Raw genomic sequence first — 24,313 nt, 5'->3', positions numbered from 1 at the left:
AATGAAGATCAAAGTGAAAATAAATAAAACAGAATATAGAGAGATGTAAACTAGACTTACTGTAGTGATCATTTATTGGATCACCACTTATTGTAATGATCATACACACACACACATAACAATGTTATATGCCAATTATATCTCAACAAATTTTTTAAATAAGTAAAAAATAAAACAGAAAACAAATAACAGAAGTCAATGAAATAAAAATCTGGTTCTTTACGAAGAAAAATATTGAACTTCTAATATCAGGAATGATACATGTGACATCATTACAGATTCCACTGATACGAAAAGGAAAAGAAGGGAATATTATGAACAACTTCATGCCAATAATTCTGACAACTTAGAATGACAAATACCTTGTACGACCCAAATTCACACTCCTTCTACTATACCAGGAATCACACTTTGTTCACACTTTGCCATGGAAGCACGAACAAAAATGATACAGCCCCAAGGCTGAAGAAGCTCACAAACCAGCAGACAGATGGACAAAGTGATATGATGAGAGATAAACACAGGGCACTGTGGGAGCCCAAAGGAGAAGAACCTAACTTTTGGAGTTATCACACGTTTTGAAGAATGATAAGAGAGAGTTAAGAGGGATACATCCCAGTCAGGAGGAACAGAGAGGAAAGAGAGAATGAGGGAGGGAGCAAAGAAAGGTAAAAGCCCAAGAGAGAAATTCAACAACAGGCTTGTCTTATTAAGGAGCTGCTCTGGACTTCATGCCAGGGTTAGAGGGAAGACACTGAAAGATTCTAAGCAGGCCAAGAATGTGATCAGATTTGCATTTGAGAAAGATCTCTCTAGCTGCTGTGGGGAGAAAGGGCTGGCAACTACTACAATAATCCAAGGGGTTTGGGTTTAAGGGAGTGACCTAAGGCCGCAGCAGAGGGGCTGACCAGAAGAAAATGAACTTACACCTGGAGAGAAGGCTCCATTGGGCTGTATCACTTGTTTGAATAAGCAGAGGAAGGAAATGGAGAGGGAGTCAGGAACAACTTCCAGGCTCCTGGCAGAGGCAACCAGGTGATTGAGATGCTATTTCTCACAGAGACTAGTGACTCAGGGGAGAGATGATGAAGCAGGAAGGAAAAATCATTCTCACCAAGTCTTTCTGTGGAGTTGTGAACTTCAAAATTCAAATTAGTACCTGATATTTGAATTAATATTCTCTAAATCCATGAAGACAAAGAAGTTCATGGACTTCTGGGTGGATCAAATCTAAATAACTTCTTAAAAAACTCTAAAGAGCACGGGATTCAAAAGTAACCTAATCACTGCCCTTTCTGCATATGTGTCAGGAGAATATACAGGTATGTGTTTTTAATTTACAGAGACCATCTCTGGGCCTTTTAACTGGCTGCCTCATGGAGGGGCACTGAACAGCTGGGGCAGGAAAGGCACTTTTTAAATCATGTACCATTTACATGATTATCTAATCGAAACAAAAAAGTAACAAATAAAACTGCCAATTTCTTCCCCACCTGTAGCTATGAAAAGTCAGTTATATTTAAAACAGCAAACATCTACTAAGAATAACTTAACTAAGCCCAGCACTGGAACTGTGGTCTGGTCCCACCAGGAAGTGAAGGCATTGACTGAGCTCCTCATCATACCCGCCAGGTCCCAGGATGGATGCTCTCAGCGGGCTTACTGAGGGTGACCAGGTTCTTGGCTGGGACAGAGGGGAAGCAGAACGTGGTTTCTGTTCTCAGGCTGGGATGAAATGTTTCTTTCCCAGCTGGCTTTTCTTCCTCTGCTTCCAGCTGAATCTGTGCCAAAAAGAGCCCCCTTCTGCCTGAGCAAGCACGAGAGCACCCTGGCAACTGAGATGACAACAAAGGTCTGGGGGCTGGGATCTTTGGTGGGGAAGTGAGGGGGGGAAGAGGGAAATGCCAGCAGAAAACACTTTTTAGGGTTTCTCCAAAGTAAGACAGAAAAGCAAACCAGCTTTTTATCCTTTTAGAATCAGAGACACTTGATAAGAGGGTTGTAGAGACAAATAGCAGCAAGGGATGGAGGGCAAGAGGGGCCACAGGAAGCTAGTGCCTTTCTGGGAAAAGACAGTCTTGCCTTGGTCCACAAAAAATGGGGGCACAGAACCTCAGAGTCCTAGAACCTATTGAGTATCTCCACTTTCACACCACCAGTAATTTAACTAGAATGTAAGTTCCTAGGAGGAGGGACTGTATCTCTACTCAGTATCTTTGGTACATAGTAGGTGCTCAGTGAGGGATGGTTTGCTGCACAAACACACTCTTGGGGAATAAATCCAACCTTGTTTGTACAGACGGGAAAATTGAGGTCCAGGGACGTTCAGGCATGGCATAGGTGCTCAGTAAATCCCTGCTGAACAAAGCCTAGTGGAGGAGTGGACCTCAGACCAGAACCCAGGTCTCCAGTCGTCTCCATAAGCTCTCCTGGGGCTGGGAAAGAACAGATGAGCAGGAGCAGTGAGCTCTACCAGGGAGGAGGAGAAAAGTGCAGGGGCAGTTGTTCTCCTAAGAACCAACCCCCTCAAACCCCAGCCTTTGCAAATAGACCCTGCCTCCCTGGCCATAGGGGTGGAGGAGGCTTGTGATGCAAGCTGGGCTGCAGAACAGCCCCCTCCTCCATTATGTTGATTGGTCTAGTCATGAACACATGACCCAAGCAGTCAATCAGATTCGTTTTCTGGAATCTGCTAGAGATTCCAGAGGACAGAAATAGGGGCAGGAGATATCAATTCTTTTACCTCCAGGATTCAAAGCTGTAAGCCAGAGCAGCCTGCACACATGGCCCAGACTCACAAGGAAGTCAGTTAAGTAACATGCGGAGAGAGACCAGCTCCACCCTGCCCTTTCCCACATTCATGTGAGTCAGTAAGTTCCCCTTCAACTGCAACTAAAAACAAACTGGCTGATTCAAGAAATGACGTAGAACAGGAAAACAAGAGAAGTAGGAGCAGGGATTCTCAATCTGGGTTCTGGAATCCCTAATACAACATGTGCAATTTCACATGTACTGTATGTATAGTTTTCTGAGGCACTTAACTGGATTTTCAAAAGGATCCCCCAAAGAGTTAAATGTGGGAGCTAGAGCAAAAGGAGACAGATATTCCCACAGCCAGGACCTCTTGGATTTATCAGGAGTTCTTGATTGGTCCACCAAGTTCTATAGATCAACTTTCTTGCTATTTCCATCTCCCAACCCTGCTACCCCGAACTTCCTCCAGCACAGACCTTACTGCCTCCAGGAAGATAACAACAGAATTGACATTTCCTTCTAGCTACTCTCTGCCCTCAGCAATTTGTGTGTGTGTGTGTGTGTGTGAGCTGGGTTACCCCAAGTTCTCAGTAGGGTGACCATATACCTGGTTTTCCTGGGACAGTCCGTTTATATCTGATGTACCACAGTAATTATAATGGCACCCTCTTTGACTCTTAGTGCCTGGTTTGGATGACATAAGGTGACCTTACCTCCCAGGGTGAGAACCTCCCTCTTCCTTTTTCTTCCCAGTCACAGATCCTGTCTCATGGTAGGGAGATGCATATAGTAAAGTTCTGAGTTCATGAGTTCTGAGGAGCTCAGGGCAAAAGGAGGGATTAGAGTTAAAGAGCATCTCAAGAGGACAGGGCGATTTCTTCCCCTACATGCACCCTGCCAGCCACCTAGGTCAGGGGGATAAGGTGGGAGTTTGGCTAAAGTCAGGTTTCCTGCTTCATTTCTACACTCACTCTCCCTGACTGAGGAGCCAGGTGGTTAGCAATTCCCACCTCCTCCCCCATAGCCATTTGCCACCCCTCCCAATTCTGGCAGACGCGGATCAAGGATGCAACATGGAAGGCAACTTTAGCCTCTCCCTTCTTCAGGGCTAGAAGAGACTTTGCCCACACAGAAATCATCAGCCTAAGTCACAGCTCCTAGTTCTTCAGCACACTGAGGGAAGGAAGGCCCCTCCCAGTAGCTAGAGCAAAGAAGACCCAAGAGCAAGAGGATCATATCCAGGGTAGGGCTTTGTGTGGGATCAGCTGGGTGTGTGCTGGGTGGTTGCTCACTAGGTTGAGGGTTGGGCTGTGGGACCTGGATGCATGTGTGTGTGTGAGAAGGGGTTAGGGATGCCCCCTCCCATCCCTTCTCCACTTGTCATCTGTGGTCTTTCTAAACACGAACCTTAACATTTCACTCCCCTGCCTAGAAAACCCCATACTGACTTCATTCTCTACAGCCTCCTCAGGCTTCTAGCTCTTCCCACCCTTCTCATACTTCATCTGGCTAGCTCCACTGGGCTGTCCAGGCAGCAGCTTCTTGATTACTCCACTCCCCCAGACCAGGCTGGGACCTGCGTGCTCCTGCACCAGCCCTTGGGGAAGGCTGCCCAAAAACACTAACACTGTGCTGTAACTGACATCCCCCTAGACAGCCCAGTGAACCTCTGGCGGACAGTCCCTGGTATAGATGAGGTACTCAAGCCTACGTGTCAGTTGAATGAATGAGGAGGAAGCAATGCCTACAGTCTGGCCAATCACTCTGTCTCAGCCAGTGGTTTTCAAGGACCCCTGGGCTTAGAGAAAATGTTTCAGAGGTTTTTCAAACAACTAAATATTTTCTACCAAGCCAGAAGGATTTAAACTACCCAAGGACCTGCATTCATTGCTTTTCCACATATGAGGTTATTTGAACCATGTACGGCTGCTAAAAAAGTTTTTAAAAAACCTCAAGGGACTAAAAACCCCAGCAACAGCCTGAGACCCTGACAACTCTGAGAGGGAGCTCTAATGAGATTTTTACCCTTGTCAGACCCCACTCTGTTTATGCCATCACAAGACCCCCACTGGTCTAACTCCTAGGGTCAATAAGAAAGGAAAGAAGGAACCAGTTCCTGGCTCCAACCTCCTGAGAATGTAATACAGAAAGTGATAGTAATTCTCTATTTGTGTTCTTTGAAAAGCTTTTGAACAGACATGCTAATAATGGCAGATCCAGATGATCTAAGTCTCTTATATTTCCAAGACACAGTAACTCATCAGAACCTGAACAAGATTCAGCCAGACTGAGCTGTCTATCCCTCTTTCTTTCCTAACTACTGTCTGAACATGGACTAAGATATAACTCTGCATGTTCAGATGTCCTAGTGTGTTATCCCTTCATGTTGACCTTGTCTCGGGTACTGGTCTTCACTACTTCAGGAGATTCTTTAAAGAAAGGGATCATCTTGCATCTACTTTGGAATGGCCTTCTCCCCTCCTTTATTAGTAATTAAAACAAAACCCCAAAACTTGTTTCTCACACATGAAAAAAGATCAGAAAAGTCCTTCTTGGGTCTGTTTTCATTTAAGACACAGAAAATTCTATGATTTAACTATGCAACCAAAGGGGGCAGAGAAATTCAGGCCAAAATTAACTCAGAGAAGACCTGTGGGCTTATGAATTTTAAAACCCAAGAGAGAAGGGAAGTCAGCACCTAAGAGCCTGGGGGCCAAACAAGTGGAGGGGGGAGTGCCTCTCCGCTTTGCTCCCCGTTATACTGCCTGAGTTCTCTCCTGCTTCCCAGCAGAGAAGGAAAGCTGAGCAAACCCCATGCTGTGGATTTTCAGCTGGGCCTCCACCTCTCCAAGTTCCCAGCCTGGCCTGAGAATGCAAACAACTGGCTGAGAAGGGACTGAAAGTCCATAATCTGGCCCTTTCCTATATTTATAAACAGTGGGGGGGAATCAGGAAAATTCTATGTCTACATAAATACACACAAATTCTCCTCTCCCAGCAAGAGGCAGCCTCTCTCCTCCAAGCTGCCTCTCATAGCCCTTGTCTTTCTCCCTTGGATCCTAGTCACAATCCCTGATGGGCTGAGAGCCAAGACAGAGGCCACACTTACTCATTTCTGTACTCCCAGCCCAGAGCCCTACACTACTAGGTGTTTAGGAAACATATGTTGAGAGTAACAGAAGGGAAATATAATGGCCTCTGAGATTCTTAAATGGGCCAGAGTAAACAAATACTGCTCTCTTCTCAAGTTCTGAGCTACTATAAAAATCAAGACTGCTAGAGTGCTGAAAGTGCTCAGTATCTTGATCTGGGTGGTGGTTACATGCTTGTATGCATCTGTAAAAATTCACTAAACTGTACACTTAAGATTTGTCTGCTTTACCATAAATAAGTTACACTTCAATAAAAAGGAAAAAAAATCAACACCAAAAATCGCTATTTATATGTGAACTCTTTCCCAAGTCTCTTTATAGACTTCCTAGTCTTCTAGAGTCCTGTAAAATGGACTTATTCTGATCCCTTGCACAGGAGGATCCTGTGAGGCAGGGAAAGACAGCCTGGCTATATGGAGAGTCAAGAATATAGCAACAAAACCCTGGGGTTGTGATCCTCCATGCAGCCCAGTCTGCAAAACCACCAAAAGCCAGTTGTAACTCAAAAGAAAACAACCCTCTAAAATAGTAGCTGTTTGTTCCATCTCTCCTGTCAGCTGGACTTCTTACATGGCAACTTTAGTTTTATTTTCAAAACCATTCTGGCAGGGTTGGGAACATGCCACCACAGCATTTGTTGAGAAGCAGTGAGGCACAACTCACTGGAATGAAGAGATAGGAGCTACAGGTTCCAGCCCCAGGTTGGCTTTCATGATCTGTGTCACTTTTAACAGGTCACCTAACCTCTCTGGGCCTGGGATGTCCCTCTGTATACAGGACAGATGAACTCTAAAGGTGTATGATTTTCCCAGAACTGTTTAGGAGACAAGAATGTAGTCTGAAAGTTAATAAAAGGGAGAGAACTGTTTTAATGGGAACTAGTACAGACTCGAGGTTTTAAGGGCTTTTAAAGGCCTTAATTTAGAACCAGGTGGGTAAATGTCTTCCATATTCCTAAGAGGCTTAGCTGCTCATAGTGGTGCCAGGATTTACGCTAAGCACATGAGGCCTTTGCAGTGAAGTCTATGGCTCTCCCTGAGGCTCCCAGTGTCATCCACAACTGCCGTCCTAAAGAGCAGATTTAATTAAAATGACTTAAGTCAGGCCAGCCCCTAGTAGATGGTTCCTTTCTCTGCTCTCCGTACACAGGAGACAAATCCCCTGAGTCCCGTGGCCCCAAAGGTGGGCTGGTGAGGAAATCAAGTCTTACCACAAGGAAGCACCCCCAGTATGCTTAACTGGTCAGTGTTGGGCTTTTGTTCAGCGCGGCTTGAGCCTGCTAAGCCCCAGCAGAAATCTGCAGCTCTCATTTGCCAGAAAGCTGGCAGTCAAGTCAGAGGCAGACTACTGATCCAAGGAGGAGAGATGCCCTCCGGCATTTGTGCCGTTCGCCTGGACGGAGGCCCAGGGGAGCAGCTAAAAACCATTATTCAGCTCTGGCCTCTGAACCAGGAAATCAAAATGGAAAATGTACAGCACCTTCTACAAAATAGTCTGTCGCTGCCCTCGACTTTTACAACAAGCAGGGAGGTTCCCAAACTGTTAACAGACAAAATGAATGCTGAGCTGCTCCACCTTTATACATAGCAAAACTGCTTGGAGCAACACCTGGTTCTCTGGAGGATTTCTGTAATATGGCACTTGTTGACTCAGAGAACGTTAGAGCAGGAAGGAATCTTAGCATTCATTGACTCCATCCTTCTCATTTTATTGTTGAGAAAACAAAGACCCACAGTTGGGAAGGCACTTGCCCAAAGATACCAGTGAACAAGGTCAGAGCTAGAGCTAGGCTGCACAGTGTCTCTAAGTACTAGGACTCTGCTTGGGCATCCTGGGTGGAGGGAGCACTTGGGGAACAGGAAAGCTAACAGGAGGCTGGAGCTCAGTACACAGAGAGGAAAACAAAGAGTACTAGGATAATTTAATTTGTGACTAGGATAGCAGAATCCAGGCCGAACTTGAAATGCATGGCCTCAGAAACAGAGGTCCTTGTCATTAGCCAAAGGAAATAACTAGCTCTCTCTTGGCTCAAAGATAAACATAAAGGAATGATTAAATAACCTCAAAGATCACAATTCAGGGGGAGGGTATAGCTCAGTGGTAGAGTCCTGGGTCAATCACCAGTACCTCCATTAAGAAGAAAGAAAGAAAAAGAAAGGAAGGAAGGAAGGAAGGAAGGAAGGAAGGAAGGAAGGAAGAAAGAAAAGAAAAAAACCTAATCACTTCCCCCAAAAAAAGAAAATTAAAAAAAAAACAAAACCAAAAAAACAGATGACAGCTAATTAAGTGAGCCAGCCAGGCAGCTGGGGATGAAACGCACACTATGAGGCAGCAAAGGACCTGATAATAAATCATCTAATCATATAATAAATGAGGCTAGGCCAAGCTGGTTTAGGTAGGAAATATTTATTTGCCTGCTTACCTTCAGAATGTAAACTGAGATACTCTCAGAGTGGATAAAAGCTGCTATTCTGCTTCTACCCAGCTGCCCAGGATGTGCTGGGCTCCAGGAAAAGCAGAAGGGAACCAGGAAGAAGTAATGAGAAAAAGTGTGGTAAGCCACCAGTCCTCCCTTATAAGGGACCAGCCCCTCTACCCACTTCATTCCCTCAAGCAATAATGAGTAGAAAGCCTACCAACGGGAAACTTCACCCGGGTGCTGCAGGAAGATGGCTGCTGGTCCTCAGTAAACTGCTCTCTAGACTAATGTGTCAGCCCTTTATGTCCTAAATTCAAGCTAACACAGATTCCTCAGCCTGGTGTCCAGGACATCCACAGGGAGGCCACAGCCTACCTTTCCACCTCTCATTCCACCTGAGCCACACTCCATAATCCCCCTACGTCTCCCACATACACACACAGCATATGCCAATCTCAGCACCTTGGCTCCCACAATCCTCTCTGCCCAGAATGACCCTAACCCCTTCTTGGTCCAAATCCCATTCATCTGTATCCCATACAGTCCCTTCACATGGAGTCTCTCACAATGGACACTCAAAATGTTGACTGAATTGGGTGGAACTTAATCTAACAACTGTTTTCCTTTTCCACTATCATCTGACAGAAACAAATAGCTCCCACCCTAGGATGCCAACCAGAGTCCCAGCTCCTAAGCCCGGAGTAGCTGGCTCTCTTTCAAGGACCATTTGTGTGGCCTGGCCTCTCTGCCTCTTCCCTCTGAAATAAGGAAGCTTGTCAGAGAAGCTGAGTGCCTCAAGATGAGAGACTTTGGAAACACAGATTCCCAAGTTCAAGGCCATTATTTTAAACTCCCCTTAGACCCATGCACCATTTACCAACTAATGCTAAGAACTTAAAGCTTGTTTCCAGCCAAATGCCTCTTTTATCACAAATGCCCCAGTGTGTAGCTGTTGAGAGCTGCACTGAGGACTCTGGGTAGCCTGTTGGCTTTTTATTTCCACAGAGTGTGGAGATTTCCATCTCGAGTGTGGCGATAGTTCATGGTTTCAGGGAAAGCCTGGAGTTTCAGGCCTGCTGTTCTCTCAAATCTCCTGGTATAATGCATCAATTGGTTCCCAACTTATGGTTGTGAGCCCATGGGGTTCACAGCTATCACTCCACTGCTCTGTGAATGTGCCGACCCAGCACTGCCTGTGCACTAAATGATGAATATTTCACACAATAATAAAAACAACACTTGACCACCTACTACCATTCATGTCAGACAGAGTCCTAGGACAGAGACACAAAATAGTGGGTATTCAATAAATACCGGTTGAAGAGGATTATGTACCTTCTCAATGAATCAGTATTAAAAGTACAACTATTATCATATGATTGTACTGGATATTTTTTGGATTAGATAAGAGTCCTCCAGCCTAGAAGACTGAGAGCCTCTGGGTTGTTGGGAGTCCTGGGTGGGAAAGATTCAGGTCTGACACCTAGTACTAGTCAGACTCCCAGAAAACAGAGCCAGGAGGCCCTGAGCTGTCTCGAGATGTTGGTTTCCTCAGCAGAACAACAAAAAGGTAGGATTAAAAGCACTCTACCAGGTCCTCCCAGCTCTGCTCTTTAACACTCCTCACCCTTAGGCCAAACTCTGAAGCTCTGGAGCTGTACCTGTGTGGCTTCACCAGCCCTAGAATTCTCAACCCTAGGTTCTCAATTGCAGGAGCTTTTGTCCCCCAGGGACATTCGGCAGTGTTTGGAGACATTTTTGGTTGTCACAACTCGGGGCAGGAGGTGCTATGGATCTCTAGTGAGTAGACGCCAAGGGTGCTGCTAACCATCCTGCAATGCTCAGGATAGCTCCCCCCAACGAAGAATTATCTGGTCCAAAATGTGCCAAGGTTGAGAAGAAACACTGCTCTACAGGCCACTGAGAAAAGGAGCTTACTGAGGTAAAGAAATGGAAACCAGGCTGGGAAATGCACAATGCTGATGTTGTAGCTGACCGTGAGTGAATGAATACAGTGAATAAAGGCTCTCAAACCATTCCAGACACGTACAAACAGTCTCCTCTCCTTCTTCTCTCTGGCACTAGTCCCACTGTGTTTAAGATGATCTAGTCACTCTAAGAACCCACAATCTTGTCCTCCTCAACCTAACCCATAGCCATTATCGACACAGAGCCTTTCGAGACTGAGCATAAATAAGAGGCAGCCAGGATGGTGCACGATGTGGCAGAAAAGCACTAGACTTGGAATCTAATGAAGGCTAGCCTAGACTCAGGCCCTAGAGAAACCACTTAATTGCTTTAAGCCTTAGTTTACTCCTCTGCAAAATGGGTTAAAATCACATTTTGCCCTATCTACCTAATAAAGCTTCTCTGAGTTTCAAAATAAGATCATGGATGTGAAAGTGTTTTGGAAGCCATAAATCCCAGCACAAATGTGAAGTATTCCCCTGCAGAATAACAGGTGCTCACACTGTGGAAGGAATATTGTAAAAATTAATTTCCAATAACAAAATTTTGTAAGTTATAAGCACTCAAGGTTATGGAGTCCTGGCCCCACAGAACATCCAAGATATTAGGGCCCGCTATGATGCAGCCCACCCCAGGATGCCCAAGGCTCCTGAATCAGTCCAGTGACTCAAGTAATCTGAACCCTGGCTTTCTTATGCCTAAATTGGTAGTGGTCAGCAGGGAAGGAGAGTAATACCACATAATACATGGGGGTGTTGAAAAGCTCAAACGTGATCAGGTTTGTAAAGTGCATGGCACTTTCCAAAAATGGAGCGAATGTTTTCATTTTCTGAAGATTTTTCTCCTGAAAAAATTTTTTTGCTTTGAAATATAATTTTGGGGGAATGATGAAAATAACTTAAGAAAAGGTGTTTCTATAATGCCATTTGTCCTTTACACCTCCAAAATTACCTCTAAAATCTAAGCATGAGAAGGGCTGTCAGCAGCTACCAGCCCTGTCTTCTAAGAGAAACAAACTGAATGCCAGGCTGATACCAGGTCCCTCCTTGGACATGGCCGCAGAAGGCTCGAGAGCCCGTTACAACTCAACATCCAAATCTTCTAACTCCAGACTTACCACTTACTGCCCTTGTGCAAGATTCTAAAAGGAGAAAATGCTCTGGAGAGGTGAAAACAACTGATCCAGCTGATGGAGAATTAAGAAACTAATCTAATGTACTCTGGGGACATTGAGCTGATCAAACTCCTCACCCAAATGGGGAGCCTTTCAGGTGGCCTCATCTAAGTAGCAACTCCTCTTCAAACCTCTGCAGAGAATAGTAGCCAGGCTACCCACATGTGCAAGTCTTATTTTTGCTTTTACAAGTATCAGGTCTTCTACAGATTACAAACAAAGAACTTACAGTCCCTGCTCAGATAGTAAAGAGTCCACTCCTCAGGTTTATTCTTTTTGTAGGAAGTGAGACAATTGTAAAGCAAATTCGTAATAATTACCAGAATAAGCTGTACTTTAAATTTAACATTCTAAAGCTAATTATTTTATGACTAAACTAAGTTAAACATTTATCCATCCTTATGTCCCTGCCAAAGGGGCTTCTGATTCAAAATAAATCGCTTTTTAAAAGTACTGCATACATTTCCATGTTCCTCGCTTTTCTTTCTCAAAACTTTTCCTATTAATTCAAAATTTCAAGCAGTCATACATTTCGAGTTCCCTAATGCTCTAACATTTTGTTATTCTCCAAAATAACTAATAAGACACAGGTTCAAGCAACATATACACATGAAGAGCTGTTCTGACTCCCTCCACTGCATATCCTATACTCCCAAGTCTGAATATGCATCTAGAACAGATTACACTGTACCTGATTATATCTGTTTACTTGTCTGTCACTCTGGCTAGATTGAGAGCATCTAGGAGGCAATGACCTGTCTCCACCTGCATTTACCCAGTAAACCAGCACAGTATCTGGCACACAGCTCAAGTTAAGATATGCTTATCAAATGAACTGGTGAAAGAAGCACACATTTCTAGCAACCTTCTTTTAAAATGGGCCATCTGAAAGGAAATGCAAATGTCTATCTATGCAGCACTAAGACCAAAAAAAAAATTGGAATCTCAACATCAGAGTCCCGAAACAGTGCACAATATCCAAATCCATTTCAAAACCCCTACTTTTCTTTTCTCAAACATACTACTTTTGACTCAACACAGCTAAATGAAAGCAAAACTTCTGCAACCTTCTGTTGTAACTCTAGAGCTGAGGTGGTATCATATACCCAACATGAACTGTTTACACCCAGCCCCCACTACCACCCCACCCACCCTGCAGCTGTCTACTCCTTTAAGGACTAATGCAAACAATTACATTGTCATCGTCAACCCTAAACTGGGGCAAATCTCCCAAATTCAAATCTCCACCAAGCTACATTTAGGGTATTCTTGTGATTGGCACTTATGGCCAATTTTGGAATTTAATTACTGCTGTCCAAGATTTAACGCCCACTGGGAGTGGGCCCCCAGAGAGCAGGATCATAAGGCAGGGCCTCATACTCCAGCAAGAAACCCTGATTGGGTGAATATCTGAACTGCTTTGGGACTCACAGAGCCTCCTGGTTCGAGCAAATTCAAGTGCCCTGGTTGTTCAATGGGAGGAAACTTTCCTCAGCAGGCTGTGCCAAGCCCTAGGCCAAGTATCCTAAGCCACCTGGTGCTAGATGCTGGTTTATTTTTTATTTATTTATTCACTTGGTTTTTTGAGGGTGAAAAAGAGACAACAAAACTCTTTACTAGGTTTTAACTCAATTAGGAATATCTGCTCAAAAACTATCACCCTAAAATCCAGAAAACTGTCATTTTAAGAGAGTCGAATAGGGCAGGCTTGATGATGAAATTTCCTGTTTCATCATCCCACCTCAGTCCCTCTCCCCTAGTTAAGAAACTCCTTACATTTTCTAGCTTTATTTTATCCATAAGCTCCTGAAAGAAACACTTTACCTAGGATGGTTCTAAGACTCCAGTCAGAAAATATATGGGCTATTTAGTTGTGATAACTTTTTTCTCTGAAGGAGCCACATATCTGTTCAACTGTGGATCCACTGGGCCAGGCTGTGTCTTTTCCACTGCCTGGAAATCCACATGGTATCTCAGATGGCTCCTAACACAGAACAGGCACTCAGAGAACATCTGTTCCTCCTGACGCAGAAGACCAGTGGATCAGAACAGTACTAGCACCGTATAAACAGAACAGCAAGCAGCCAAAACGCTACTGAACCAAGAAATCATAATTCACTGAAAAGTAATTCCTAGGAAAAAGATACGACTTAAAAATTTTTCATTGCCTAGCCCACTCCAGGTGGACTAACTCCTCTTCACCTGGGGTCCTTATGGCACTGTACATGAGCTCACTGGGGAGAAATTCTTTCTTCATCAGCTGGTCCTACCACACAGTGGTGCTCCCTGAGGATGGGAACTACCCATACCTTATTACCAGGGTGGCCAGTGCCTGACAACCAGTGGGTCCTCAAGACTGACAACTTGACTGAATGCTTGTCAGTTATCCAGATGGCTGGCTTCTTTCATGAAGAAGGCTGCTATCCCATCAGCAGGACATGTGCTTCAAGTTCTTTTTCAAGGGAAGGCAGACTTCCACTGAATCCTCCATTCATTCTGTGGCCTCATCAGATTACTGAAGGTATTTGGGAAAAGGCTGAGCTGGATAAGAGTTCAAGCTTTGAACCACAAAAGGAGTGAGCAAATTAACCAGGGAGACAGCATCCCTGAGTGTCCAGGAGAGAATACTGGCATGGACATATGAAAAATGCCCAAGTTCTCATGTAATCCCCAAAATAACTGCAGAGAGGTGTCTCTCAAACTTTAATGTGCATACAAACCATCTGGGGATCTCATAAAAATGCAGGTTCTGCTTCATTAAGTCTGGTAGGGCCTGAGAGTCTGCATTTCTAACAATTTCAAAATGTTCACTTTGAGTAGCAAAGTTTTTTGTTGTTGTTTTGTATTTTTAATTGAAGTATAATTGACTTACAACACTATGTTAGTTCCAGGTACACGCATAGTGATTCAATATTTCTATATATGACGAAACAACCACCATGATAAGTCTAGTTATCATCTGTCACTATACAGAGTTATTACAGTATAACTGACTATATTACCCTGCTGTACTTTTCCTCTGCCTGACTCATTCATTTTTATAAATGAAAGTTTGCACCTTTTAATCTCCCTCACCTATTTCACTCATGCCTCACACCCTTCCCCTTCTGACGTCCACCTGTTCGTTCTTTGTATGAGTAGCAAAGATGTATAGTAAATATTGTATCCTGTTTTTGCAGCTGAAGAAGCCGATGCTCAGATGCAGGAGACTTTCACTAGCAAGTGGCAGAGATGGAATGTGAACTCGGGTCTTCTGATCCTAAACCCAGAGCCTTGTCCACTATACCATACCACTAACCTTTTGAGCTAAACATCCAGGACCATAAAGATGTATAGCTTTCCTGCATCCCGCAAATAAGCCCTCCCGCCAGCTTTGCCACATAAGGAAGAGGGAGGAGGGAAAGCTAAAAAAGAAGCTATGGGAGAATCAAGCCAGTCAGATGTTCTTGTTAAGAACTTAAATCATTCAATCCTTCAGCTAAGACTCCTTAAGAAGGCCCAAACTTTAGGGGTTCCTAGATGCTAGCTCCTTTACTAATGAAAGGCCCCAGGAAAGTGTAATTGTTTTAAAAAAAAAAGGTCTCAGTGATATAGGATTATCAGGGCCATACAGCACACAGAACCAAATTAATTTCTAAACAAATGGTTAGTCCTGCGTGTTCTGGGCTGTGCTGCTCAGACACTGGCAGGCATCGTTAGAGTGGTCAGCTCTTCCCACTCCACACCTTATGAGCAATATTGATGAACAGGAGCACATCCAGAGGAGGGTAACAAGGGAAGAACAGAAATACCAGGCAACGAAGAGTCAATGGGACAGAGATCTGTCTCAGGGAAATGCAGGTTGAGACATAAGCCCCACTTTCCTTGATCTGTCTTGTCAGAGGGGAATTAGACCCATTCTCTGTGGCCCCAAGAGGCAGAATTAACAACCTGTTTTACCAACAGAAGAAAACAGTTTACCACTGTCTAGTGTCAGATGTGGGATTTGCCCCTAAGCCTTCTAACACCAAGCCCAAACTGCTTCCCTACAGAGCTACCACCCCAACCTGTACTGGAGGGAGGCCCTACAGGAAGACAGATCTCAGTTCCAAGTAAGAAAGCTGATTTTATAGTTAGAGCTGTCCAAAGACAGACTACGCTGTAGCGTGGCAGGATAGAGCACCTAATACAAATCCCAGCAGCAGAGGGTTCAATCAGAGGTTAATCGCGTGGCAGGAATACTGCAAAGGGAATGTGGGCGTTGGATGGGTGACCAGATGAGATGAACCTGCCACCCCTCAGAGATGAATTAATCTCTTCCTACTGTATTTTCCTCTAACACTTTATTTGTACACTGTTTGCCTTTTATCAGTTACTCGTCCATGTGTGTGCTGTCTTCACTGAACTGTGAGCCTTTGTAGTGTCTTACCCATCTATATATCCCTTATTGTGCCGAGGACTATATCTGGGAAACCAAGAAAACATTTACGTGCTTCCCCTGTGCCAGGCACTCTGCTAGGCACTTTAGATACAACAACTTATTCCATATCCTCACAAGAACCCAAAGTAGTATTGTTATTACTCCATTTATAGATGGAGAAACAGACTCAGGGAAGACAACTGCCATAGTATTGCTGATGAGTGGTGAAACTGGCGCTCTAACTGGCAATCTTCTACCTACGTCATCATGCTGTCTTCTTCCTAGAAGCAACTCAACAAATGTCTGCTAACTTGAAGCAAACAGCTTAAAAACAGGCCAGTATATATCTGTTGTTGTTTCCTGTCACTAAGCTCAAATTTTCCTTCTAATTATATAACCATCCATCCTCAAAATGACCAATCTAAAAGTATTGCTGTTTTTGGATATCTTCTCTCTCTTACTTTTTAAAGACAGTGGCACAGAACAAAACACAAACCCTTTCTACCCAGAGGAATTCCTCAAGGCCCCAAGAACTCTACCTCCTCCTCCCAGTTGGCCTTGGCTCCATCTCAGGGCTCTGCACCACTGTAAATAAATCAGATCCTGGCTTTCTGCCCCAGAGGTGCATGGTTCACACGCATCTTCAGAGGCTGTTCTCCAGAACCTCGCTCTCCACACTCAGACCTGACTCAGGGCAACTCAGAATTTCCCTGAGCAAAACCGTCTAGCTCAACGGTCCTCACATTTAGCTAAACTTTCAAACAAAGTCTATCTTGAATTTCAAATCACATTAGAATCACTTAAAAATATTTAATCTCCCTGCCAAATGGGGCAAAAAAAGATTCTGTAATTTGAATCAAAGGCGCTAGCATGTTTGGACAGCCAACACATAAGGCCTCTCTGACACTCCATCTGTCTTAAGAAGTAAACCAAAGCCAATCAGGCCAACCAATTCTTAAACAAGAAACTTAAGCGTCACCAAGGGAAATCCTCTTTCCCTAGGGAAATTGCTCAGTTCCCTAGTGGGTTTTTGGTTTTCCTTCCCTGGCCTCTGGGACAGGAGATTCTGCTGGCACATGTACCATTAGATGCTGTGCTTTTCATCCTGATACCCTGATCGCAGAGAAACAAAAAGCCATGCTCATTATAAATTTAACTTACTGAGATGCCTTCTCACAGGCTAATGTTTTAGAGCAACTTTATTAAACATGAGAGAGCCACACTGGCTCCAGTAATGAGCAGAACTTAATGAAGATATACTTTACATGAGCACCTGGCCTCTCTGCATCCATCAGACACTTTCAACTGAACCTAAATTAACCTGTAAATGAACTGATTTGCATCCATAAATCCAACAGAAATGTACCATTGTAGAGTGAGATACCACATCTCCATTTCCCAATCTCACACAATTCTCTTGTTAAACTAAAATAGGATCCTTTCTACATCCTGTTTTCATCTTTATTAAAATGGGAAAAAAGGAAAATCTGAACCACCTAGGGTAGATATTTCATAACTAGTTATAATGACTTAAGAAGAATCGAATCTTTGATAATTGATCATCTTTTAGGGAGAAAACCAATAGGGCACTGTTTGGAAAGGTACCTAAGTTGGAGAGACATTTGTCAGTTCACCTAGACTGCTATCCTGGTTCCCACCTAGTTCTCAGTGAAAGAACTTTTCCACTTGACAACCAAACCAAAGAAGTCTGTTCAATGATAATTTTATCAGAAAAAGGAAGAAAAGCATACTTACTCAATATCCACAATGTGCCATACTCTTTCATATATTTATTTTGGCTAATCCTCACCACAGTCATGTGAGATGAATATTACTTCCGCCTGATAGAAAAGGAAATATTTAAGCAGCTTGGATGGCAGGGCCTGTGTCTGGTTTCTCTATATTCCCAGCACTAAGCTCCCAGCACTCAGCATGGGACCTAAGCCTGCCACATGCTTAAGAATGAACACATGACTAAAGGAAAGGAAAAGAAATTTGGAAAAAATATGCAATCCAAATTTTACTCTACACCCCAACTGAAACAACTGCCTAGAACATATATGCCCGATGCAAATAATCTACTTGAGCTGCAGAGATTTGTTTCAAAGGACAGTTTATCATCTTTCCAATGTGTATGCCACAAAGACAGCATCCCCATTTAGCTACACACTTCACAGGGCAGGGCCTGGTCCTGTCTCACTTCTTTTTCCCTGACTCAGCACCACACCTTGCACAAGTGGGTGTTTAATGAGCTCAGCGATGATGTAGGTCACAATGATGCCTTCAGCCATCATAATAAACAGAACACAAGATGCTCACAGTCACCAGAAGAACTGGTCTCTGAGTTGAGTTAAATTCTCTCCCCATCCTCATTTTCCTCTCTGTACAATGGTAAAAGCAGAACATACTCTCAAGATTGTTTGCATTTGTTTAATATATACTTACTGAGCACAAACAACATGCCAGGCACTATGCTAGGTGTGAGGGACACAGCGATGAACACAACTATCACATCCTGCCTCATGGAGCTCAAGCTCAGTGGATAGCCTCAGACTCATACAGAAAAGGAGTTTTACAAACTTCAAAGGACTCACAATTATAAACTATTGTTTCTCCTCTGTTATCGAACTTGGTTAATGGCATCACCATCTACCCACTGTCCGTGTAAATCGTCAACTCCTTCCTCTCCTTCCTCATGCCCACAGTTTCAGTTAATCACCAAGCTCCTTCTGATTCCCCTTCAGAGAAGTCTCTGATAGGTATTACTTCTCATCTGGTTTTCTATGCTTCTACTCTAAGCCCTTTGTTCCCACCGGAACAGTCTCCTTGTAATAATGATAATGGCAACCATTTATTGATCACTTACCATATGGCAGGCATTCTGCTAAGAGTTTTGTATGCATAACATAATTTAGTCCAGTAAGGTAGATACTAGTACCCCTATTTATAGGAGAGGAATCTGAGGTACAGAGTAACCTGCCTGAGACATACACAAAGCTACAGCTCAAATCCATGAGATTCTACCCTTATTCCTTACTGGATCCCTGCCTCTAGTCCCTTCCTGGTCAGTCAACACTCCTTCCTTTATGCTGCTGCTGCTGCAGTGCTCTTTCAAAAATTCAAGCTAATCTGTCTCTTCCGCTTTAAAATGGCTCCTCACCACCTCCTGGTCGAGGTCTAAAGGCTACAGGTCACACCCCAGTGTTATCCTTCTGCTGTCCTGCCTCACAGTCTCCCACCAGGAGATGCTCTCACCTGGAGCTCCCCAAACTTCTTGCTGATCCACTTCACATCTCCCTCTTCCACCAAGCTGCCTTTGCCCTTTCCCCTCCACATAAGAACCTTCTCCTCTGCAGCCTGAGCCCCGCTTACACAATCATGTTTCAGCGCTGATTGGTATGTTTCCTTCCCTCCCTCCCTCTCTTCCTCCTCCTCCTCCCCCTTCTCTCTTTCTCTCTCTCTCTCTCACACACACAAACTAACTCAAAACACACACACACACACACACTCTTCCAATCCTGAGTCCCTGGAGGGCAGGCACAGTGTATTTTCATCTCTGATCCTCCAAGTTCCAACACAGTATCAAGTCAATAAGTGACTAAATGAATGGTATGCTGCAGTGTTAACACCTCATAGCACTAGCCCTGGAAGCAAATAAGACCGTTCCCCCAGAGGACACTAAAAAGAAGGGCAGTAGCTCGTGTCCTCTCAGGCAACCTCAAGAAGACAGACTGCTTTCCAAAAAGTTATCATGACTAACAGATTGGTCGGTGCTCCACAGTCTGCTGGCAGCCTCTCTCCAAGCCTCTTGAAAGCCAATTCAATCACCTCTAAATCTGCAGAAAGGAAACTAGCTCCAGACCAAAAGACCACAGGAGACTTGCCCTCTCAGATGGGAGATGATGTAAACTGACGCCCTCCTCCACCCTGCTATGGGCAGAGCATTCCCAAATGCGGTCAGCGTAAAAACACTGACTCTAATTACAGTGAACAACAGAGGATCCTGACTGAGGAAGAGTCATCAAAGAAAAAAGCTAGAGACAGCAAAATCTAACCCTGCTCTCCATCTCCAGAGCTACAACTTCCAGGAGTCCAGGCCACAAAATGCATGATTGCAACTGTCCTCACTGGTCTCCCTCTCACCCTCCACAGTTCTACTTTCCAAAGAGTGGCCAAATGGTGTTTTTAAAATTATGTCAATGATTAGAATATGCCTAACACTCTCCTACAGCTTTCCATCCACTTGGAATAAAATCTAAACTTTTTACCAGGAAGTTCAAGGTCCACTCCACACCCACTTATTTTATATCACTCCCCTCTTCAATTGCTACATTCCAGACAAAGAAGTCTTCTGTTTCTTAAAATAGGCCAACCTCTGGGCCTTTTCCTAAGCTGTTTGCCTGAAAGGCCTCTCCCTTAGATTTCTACAGAGCTGGTAACGTCTCAAGGTTCAAACTTGACCTTTTTAAAGAGGACTTCCCTGACCACTCTGCCTAAAGTGGCACCCCTTCCCACCCCAGCACTCTTCTTCAGATTTTTTTTTACACTCTTCACCACCAGACAGTATTTTCATTTATTTTCCTGTCTTCTCTCTCATCAGGGTAGAAGCTGTGTTTTGTTCATTCACCCTGTGAATACAGCGTGTGCAATAAGCCCCCAAAAGAATTTCCAGAGTATCTGTTGACTATTAGCAAAGAAGCATCCTCAGAATGAGTTATTCTGCTCTGTTAGAATGGCAAAAACATCTATTTAACCCCTACTATGTGCTGGGCACTGTAAATCCATGATCTTCCTTTCAGAGGTAAATCCACTAGCTCAAGGTCACATAGCTAGTGACTTGCAGACTTCTGAGTTAAATACTTGTTTGTACAGCTCCTAAACCCAACCTCACTCTGTGGTTCACTATCATATTGTCATAACAACGAGAAAAAAAAATCAAAATTTTCTAAGTTGCTCTACAGTTATTAAAGCATTTTCACATTCACCTCACTTAAGAAAAATACAAAGCTCTTGCCCAGAAAGCCATACAACAGGAAGTAAAGTGCCTCAGAGTTCAATATCCCTGCCCTGAACCACAGTAGTGGGAACTGGGGAGGAGTCAGAGCCAATGGAGGAATGGAATCCTTTCTGGTACACAGGGATCGGGAAACGGTGAGTCACGGGGTGAAGGCTTGTGCTACGTGAAACTCTGATAAGACCTGGCTATGAGGCAACAAGAAGTGAATCATAGTGTTGGAAGGCACTTTAGGCCTCATGAAGGCCAAATCCCGGCTTATGGATGGGAAAAACGAAGCTCAAGAGGAAAAGCAACTTGCTCAAGTTCACTCAGCAAGTAAACAGAGCCAAATGCAGGGGGGTCTCCTCTCTCCCAGTGCCCTTTTCTCACCATCGAGGCGGCTTCTCAAGAATTCTGAGTTAGGGGGATGGGGAGAGGCCACGGACAGCTCATGGACTCTACAGAGTGGTCGGGAGAGAGTAGAAGTGGGACTAGCAAGGGCACAAGTGTTAGGACGGAGGGCAGGAATCAGCCAAGGAGGCGACGGCAGTATGGGAAGGTGAGCGAGGGCAGGACAGAGGGAGGAGGAAAAGGCGGAAGAGAAAGGAACAGAGTGAAGGTAGAGGAAGTGCTGTGAAAACGGGGTCTGAAGGGGCCTGGAAGAGTGACGGGGAGCCTGAAGGGAGAGAGGGCTGGAATGACAGTCTGATGGTGGAGGAGTCCAAGGCTCGCGGAGATGCTAAAGGGAGTCAGGCGGGGAGGGGTCCCAGACCCGACCAGGAAAGGCACAGAAGGGAGTCTGACAGGGTAAGAGTTCCAGGATCCGAGTAAACACTGGGGCGAGTCTGACGGCCAGGCCAGGGGGAGTCTGAGGCGGCCGGGCCGACTCACCGCGCTTGTTTTTGGTGCCGTGCTTCTTGGCGGCCGTCAGCTCCTGCTCAATCTTCTTCTCCAGGAATTCCTGCTTCTTACTTAGCATCTCCTCTGTGTCCCGCAGTCTCTGGATGGCCTCCTGGGGGGTCGGGCCGCCCTTGCCGGCCTTACCCCCTCCAGCCCCGAACAGCTTCCCGAACACCGACATGGTTGCTACTCGCCGCGCCGGGCTGCGCCGCCTGTTCCGGCTCGGCTCGGCTCCGGCGCCCGCTCCCGGCCCCGCCGCTCCCCGGCCGCCGCAGGCCTCTCTGCCACCGCCGCCCCACAGCTGGGCCCGGCCGCGCCACCTCCCACAGGGCCCCACGCCCGGCTCCGGCGGCGTCAGGGAAACACGCCGCCGACTACAGCTCCCGGTGGGCAACGCGGTGGCTGTGCCTCGAATCTAATGCAGGGAGGCGAGCTGCATGCCGGGAGGCTATAGTCTTCCGGCTTATATCGCTCGGCGGAGCGACTTTTTGCTCTACGAGGGTCAAAGGGCGAGGTGGCATGCTGGGAAACGTAGTTTCCTTGGAACCAGTCTGCGTTGAGTAAGACATGAAGAGAAATAATAGTGTTTCTTAAAAAGTAATTAACATTAAGCACATTCTATGATCCACGCGCTGTGAAAATGCTTTACGTGCATCATCATATTTCTCACGAGAGAATACTGTTACTATTTTGTAGGTGCGTAAACAAGACTCAGAAATTGAGCCACTGACTAGCTTAACTTACTAGCCCAGTCTTTGCATATGCTGTTCCCTCTACCTGCTATGCCTTTGTACTCTTTGCTTACCTAACAGGTTCTTCAAAACCTAGTGGAGGCTAACAGCAAAGCTAGACTGCAAAGGTTCAAAACCCACTTTGAGTATGTACTTGAGCAATTTACTTCCCCTAGTCTGTGTGCTTCCGTTTCCAAAACTATAAACTGAAGATAACTACAAGACCACTTCCAAGCTTATGTGAGCTAGGAATGTAAAGTGCTTACTTAGCATAGGCCTAGCACAGTAAGTGCTCAGAAATGTGTATATTATTCTGGGTGATCATTATGCACAATCATAATTAACCTGGAGAAGACCCAGAACTTTAAATAGTAGCAGAAGTATTGAGAATTTTTTTCGCTTCTGCATTATACAAGTCCAGCTGGTTGTGGGGTTACATTTCATTGTTTTCCCTTGTCTTTTGCTGTCAAGAATTGAGGGAAGTGATTAGACGGGCTTACTGACCCTGACTGGCTTCCAACAAGGGGAAGAAAGTGCCAAGCTGATAAAGGCAGGACATTTCTCTTTTTCCACAGCTGGCTCCTTTATTCCAAGGACATCGTTCTACAACAGGACAACTTATGTCCCACAGCTGCTTCATTAACTCCAGGGACGTACTCCAATGTCTTCCTCTTTGCCAAACTTTCTGTTTTAGGGCTGAGCTCCGAGGGAGGGAAGAGCCTGTAACAGAAAGTAATTAGCACCACCACCAGAATGAAGATAATGATAGCAGAGCCTTCTGATAAAAGACCCTGTGGCCCAATCAAAAACTGGAGCTGTCTCAACCAGCTCCCCGGCTGACAGCTCCCCACTCGAGTGTTTTTCTTTTCTCTCTTTCTGAGCAATAAAAGTAGCTCTTTTTTCACTTTGTCCCTCTGCCTCTGTTGAGAATTCTTTTTCAGTCAGCAGGCAAGGACCCACACATTTGGGGAGAGGGGTTGCCCACCCGTGTGGTGCGATTTCCAATTTAGAGGTCCCTCTATCTGCTAACAGAATCACTTCTCCATCGATTAGCAGTGAGGCTGTGTCTAGCAGCCAATACTTCCCCTAAGCCCACCAATCTGATCTGCTGCTTCTAATCTTGCATTCATTAGTTAGTCTTGCATGAAAACAAAGACTGAATCAGTTCTGAGTGAGGATCTGAAGGGCTCTTCAATGAAGGAAAACACGGCTTCTTTTTCATTCCTTCCTGGATCCTGTCACTTGGGAACAGAGTTTCAAATAAATGAGAACTTTACAGAACTTTTCCTTTATTATTTCACATACATTAGTCTTGTCTCCTCCCCAGACTATTATGTAGACATGTAGACAAAAACATGCTTCAGTTCTTGTTGTTATCATTCTTGTTGTAATCTGCCACAACCCCAGCCTGCACATACAGGTAACCATTTCCAGAGGGTGAGAGTTCATTTCACACAACTTTCCAGGTTGGAAGAAATTTTTCCAAGAATTCACAGCAGCATACATTGTGAAACATAAGTCACACTTGTATTTGTTTTATAATTGAGACACTGATATATTTTTATCAAAATAAAAAACAAAGAAGGTATAGCTCAGTGGTAGAGCACATGCTTAGTATACACAAGGTCCCGGGTTCAATTCCCAGTACATCCTCTAAAAATAAAATAAATAATTAAGCTTAATTACCTTCTCCCTAAAAATTAAAAAAAATTTTTAATAACAAAATAAATAAATAATAAAAACAAGGAGGCTTAAATCAAGCCATCTCATGTGGTACAGCAACCCCTCCATATCTAAGCAATGTGCCCCTCCCCTCTTAT

The 24,313-nt window shown here is 44.6% G+C and overlaps 1 protein-coding gene and 1 long non-coding RNA gene across 2 annotated transcripts in view; one reads left to right on the top strand and one right to left on the bottom strand.

Annotated features, from left to right (window-relative positions):
- The window catches only part of CHMP4B (charged multivesicular body protein 4B), a 37,072-nt gene extending 14,982 nt beyond the window's left edge, over positions 1-22,090 (bottom strand). The window contains exon 1 of the mRNA XM_006179278.3: positions 21,754-22,090. Within this exon, the coding sequence (XP_006179340.2) occupies positions 21,754-21,943 (190 nt within the window). The 5' untranslated portion in view covers positions 21,944-22,090. The remainder of the gene's footprint in view (positions 1-21,753) is intronic.
- Positions 22,023-23,403, top strand: LOC116658002. The gene is made up of 2 exons (XR_004313208.1): positions 22,023-22,148; positions 23,188-23,403. It is a non-coding gene; the product is annotated as an uncharacterized LOC116658002 (long non-coding RNA).
- The last annotated feature ends 910 nt before the right edge of the window (positions 23,404-24,313 follow it).

The sequence above is a fragment of the Camelus ferus genome, chromosome 19 (assembly GCF_009834535.1).
Source record: "Camelus ferus isolate YT-003-E chromosome 19, BCGSAC_Cfer_1.0, whole genome shotgun sequence".
In the NCBI taxonomy this organism is placed as follows: domain Eukaryota; kingdom Metazoa; phylum Chordata; class Mammalia; order Artiodactyla; family Camelidae; genus Camelus; species Camelus ferus.
The sequence above is the reverse complement of the archived record's forward strand: the minus strand, read 5'-3'. Positions and strand labels throughout refer to the sequence as shown.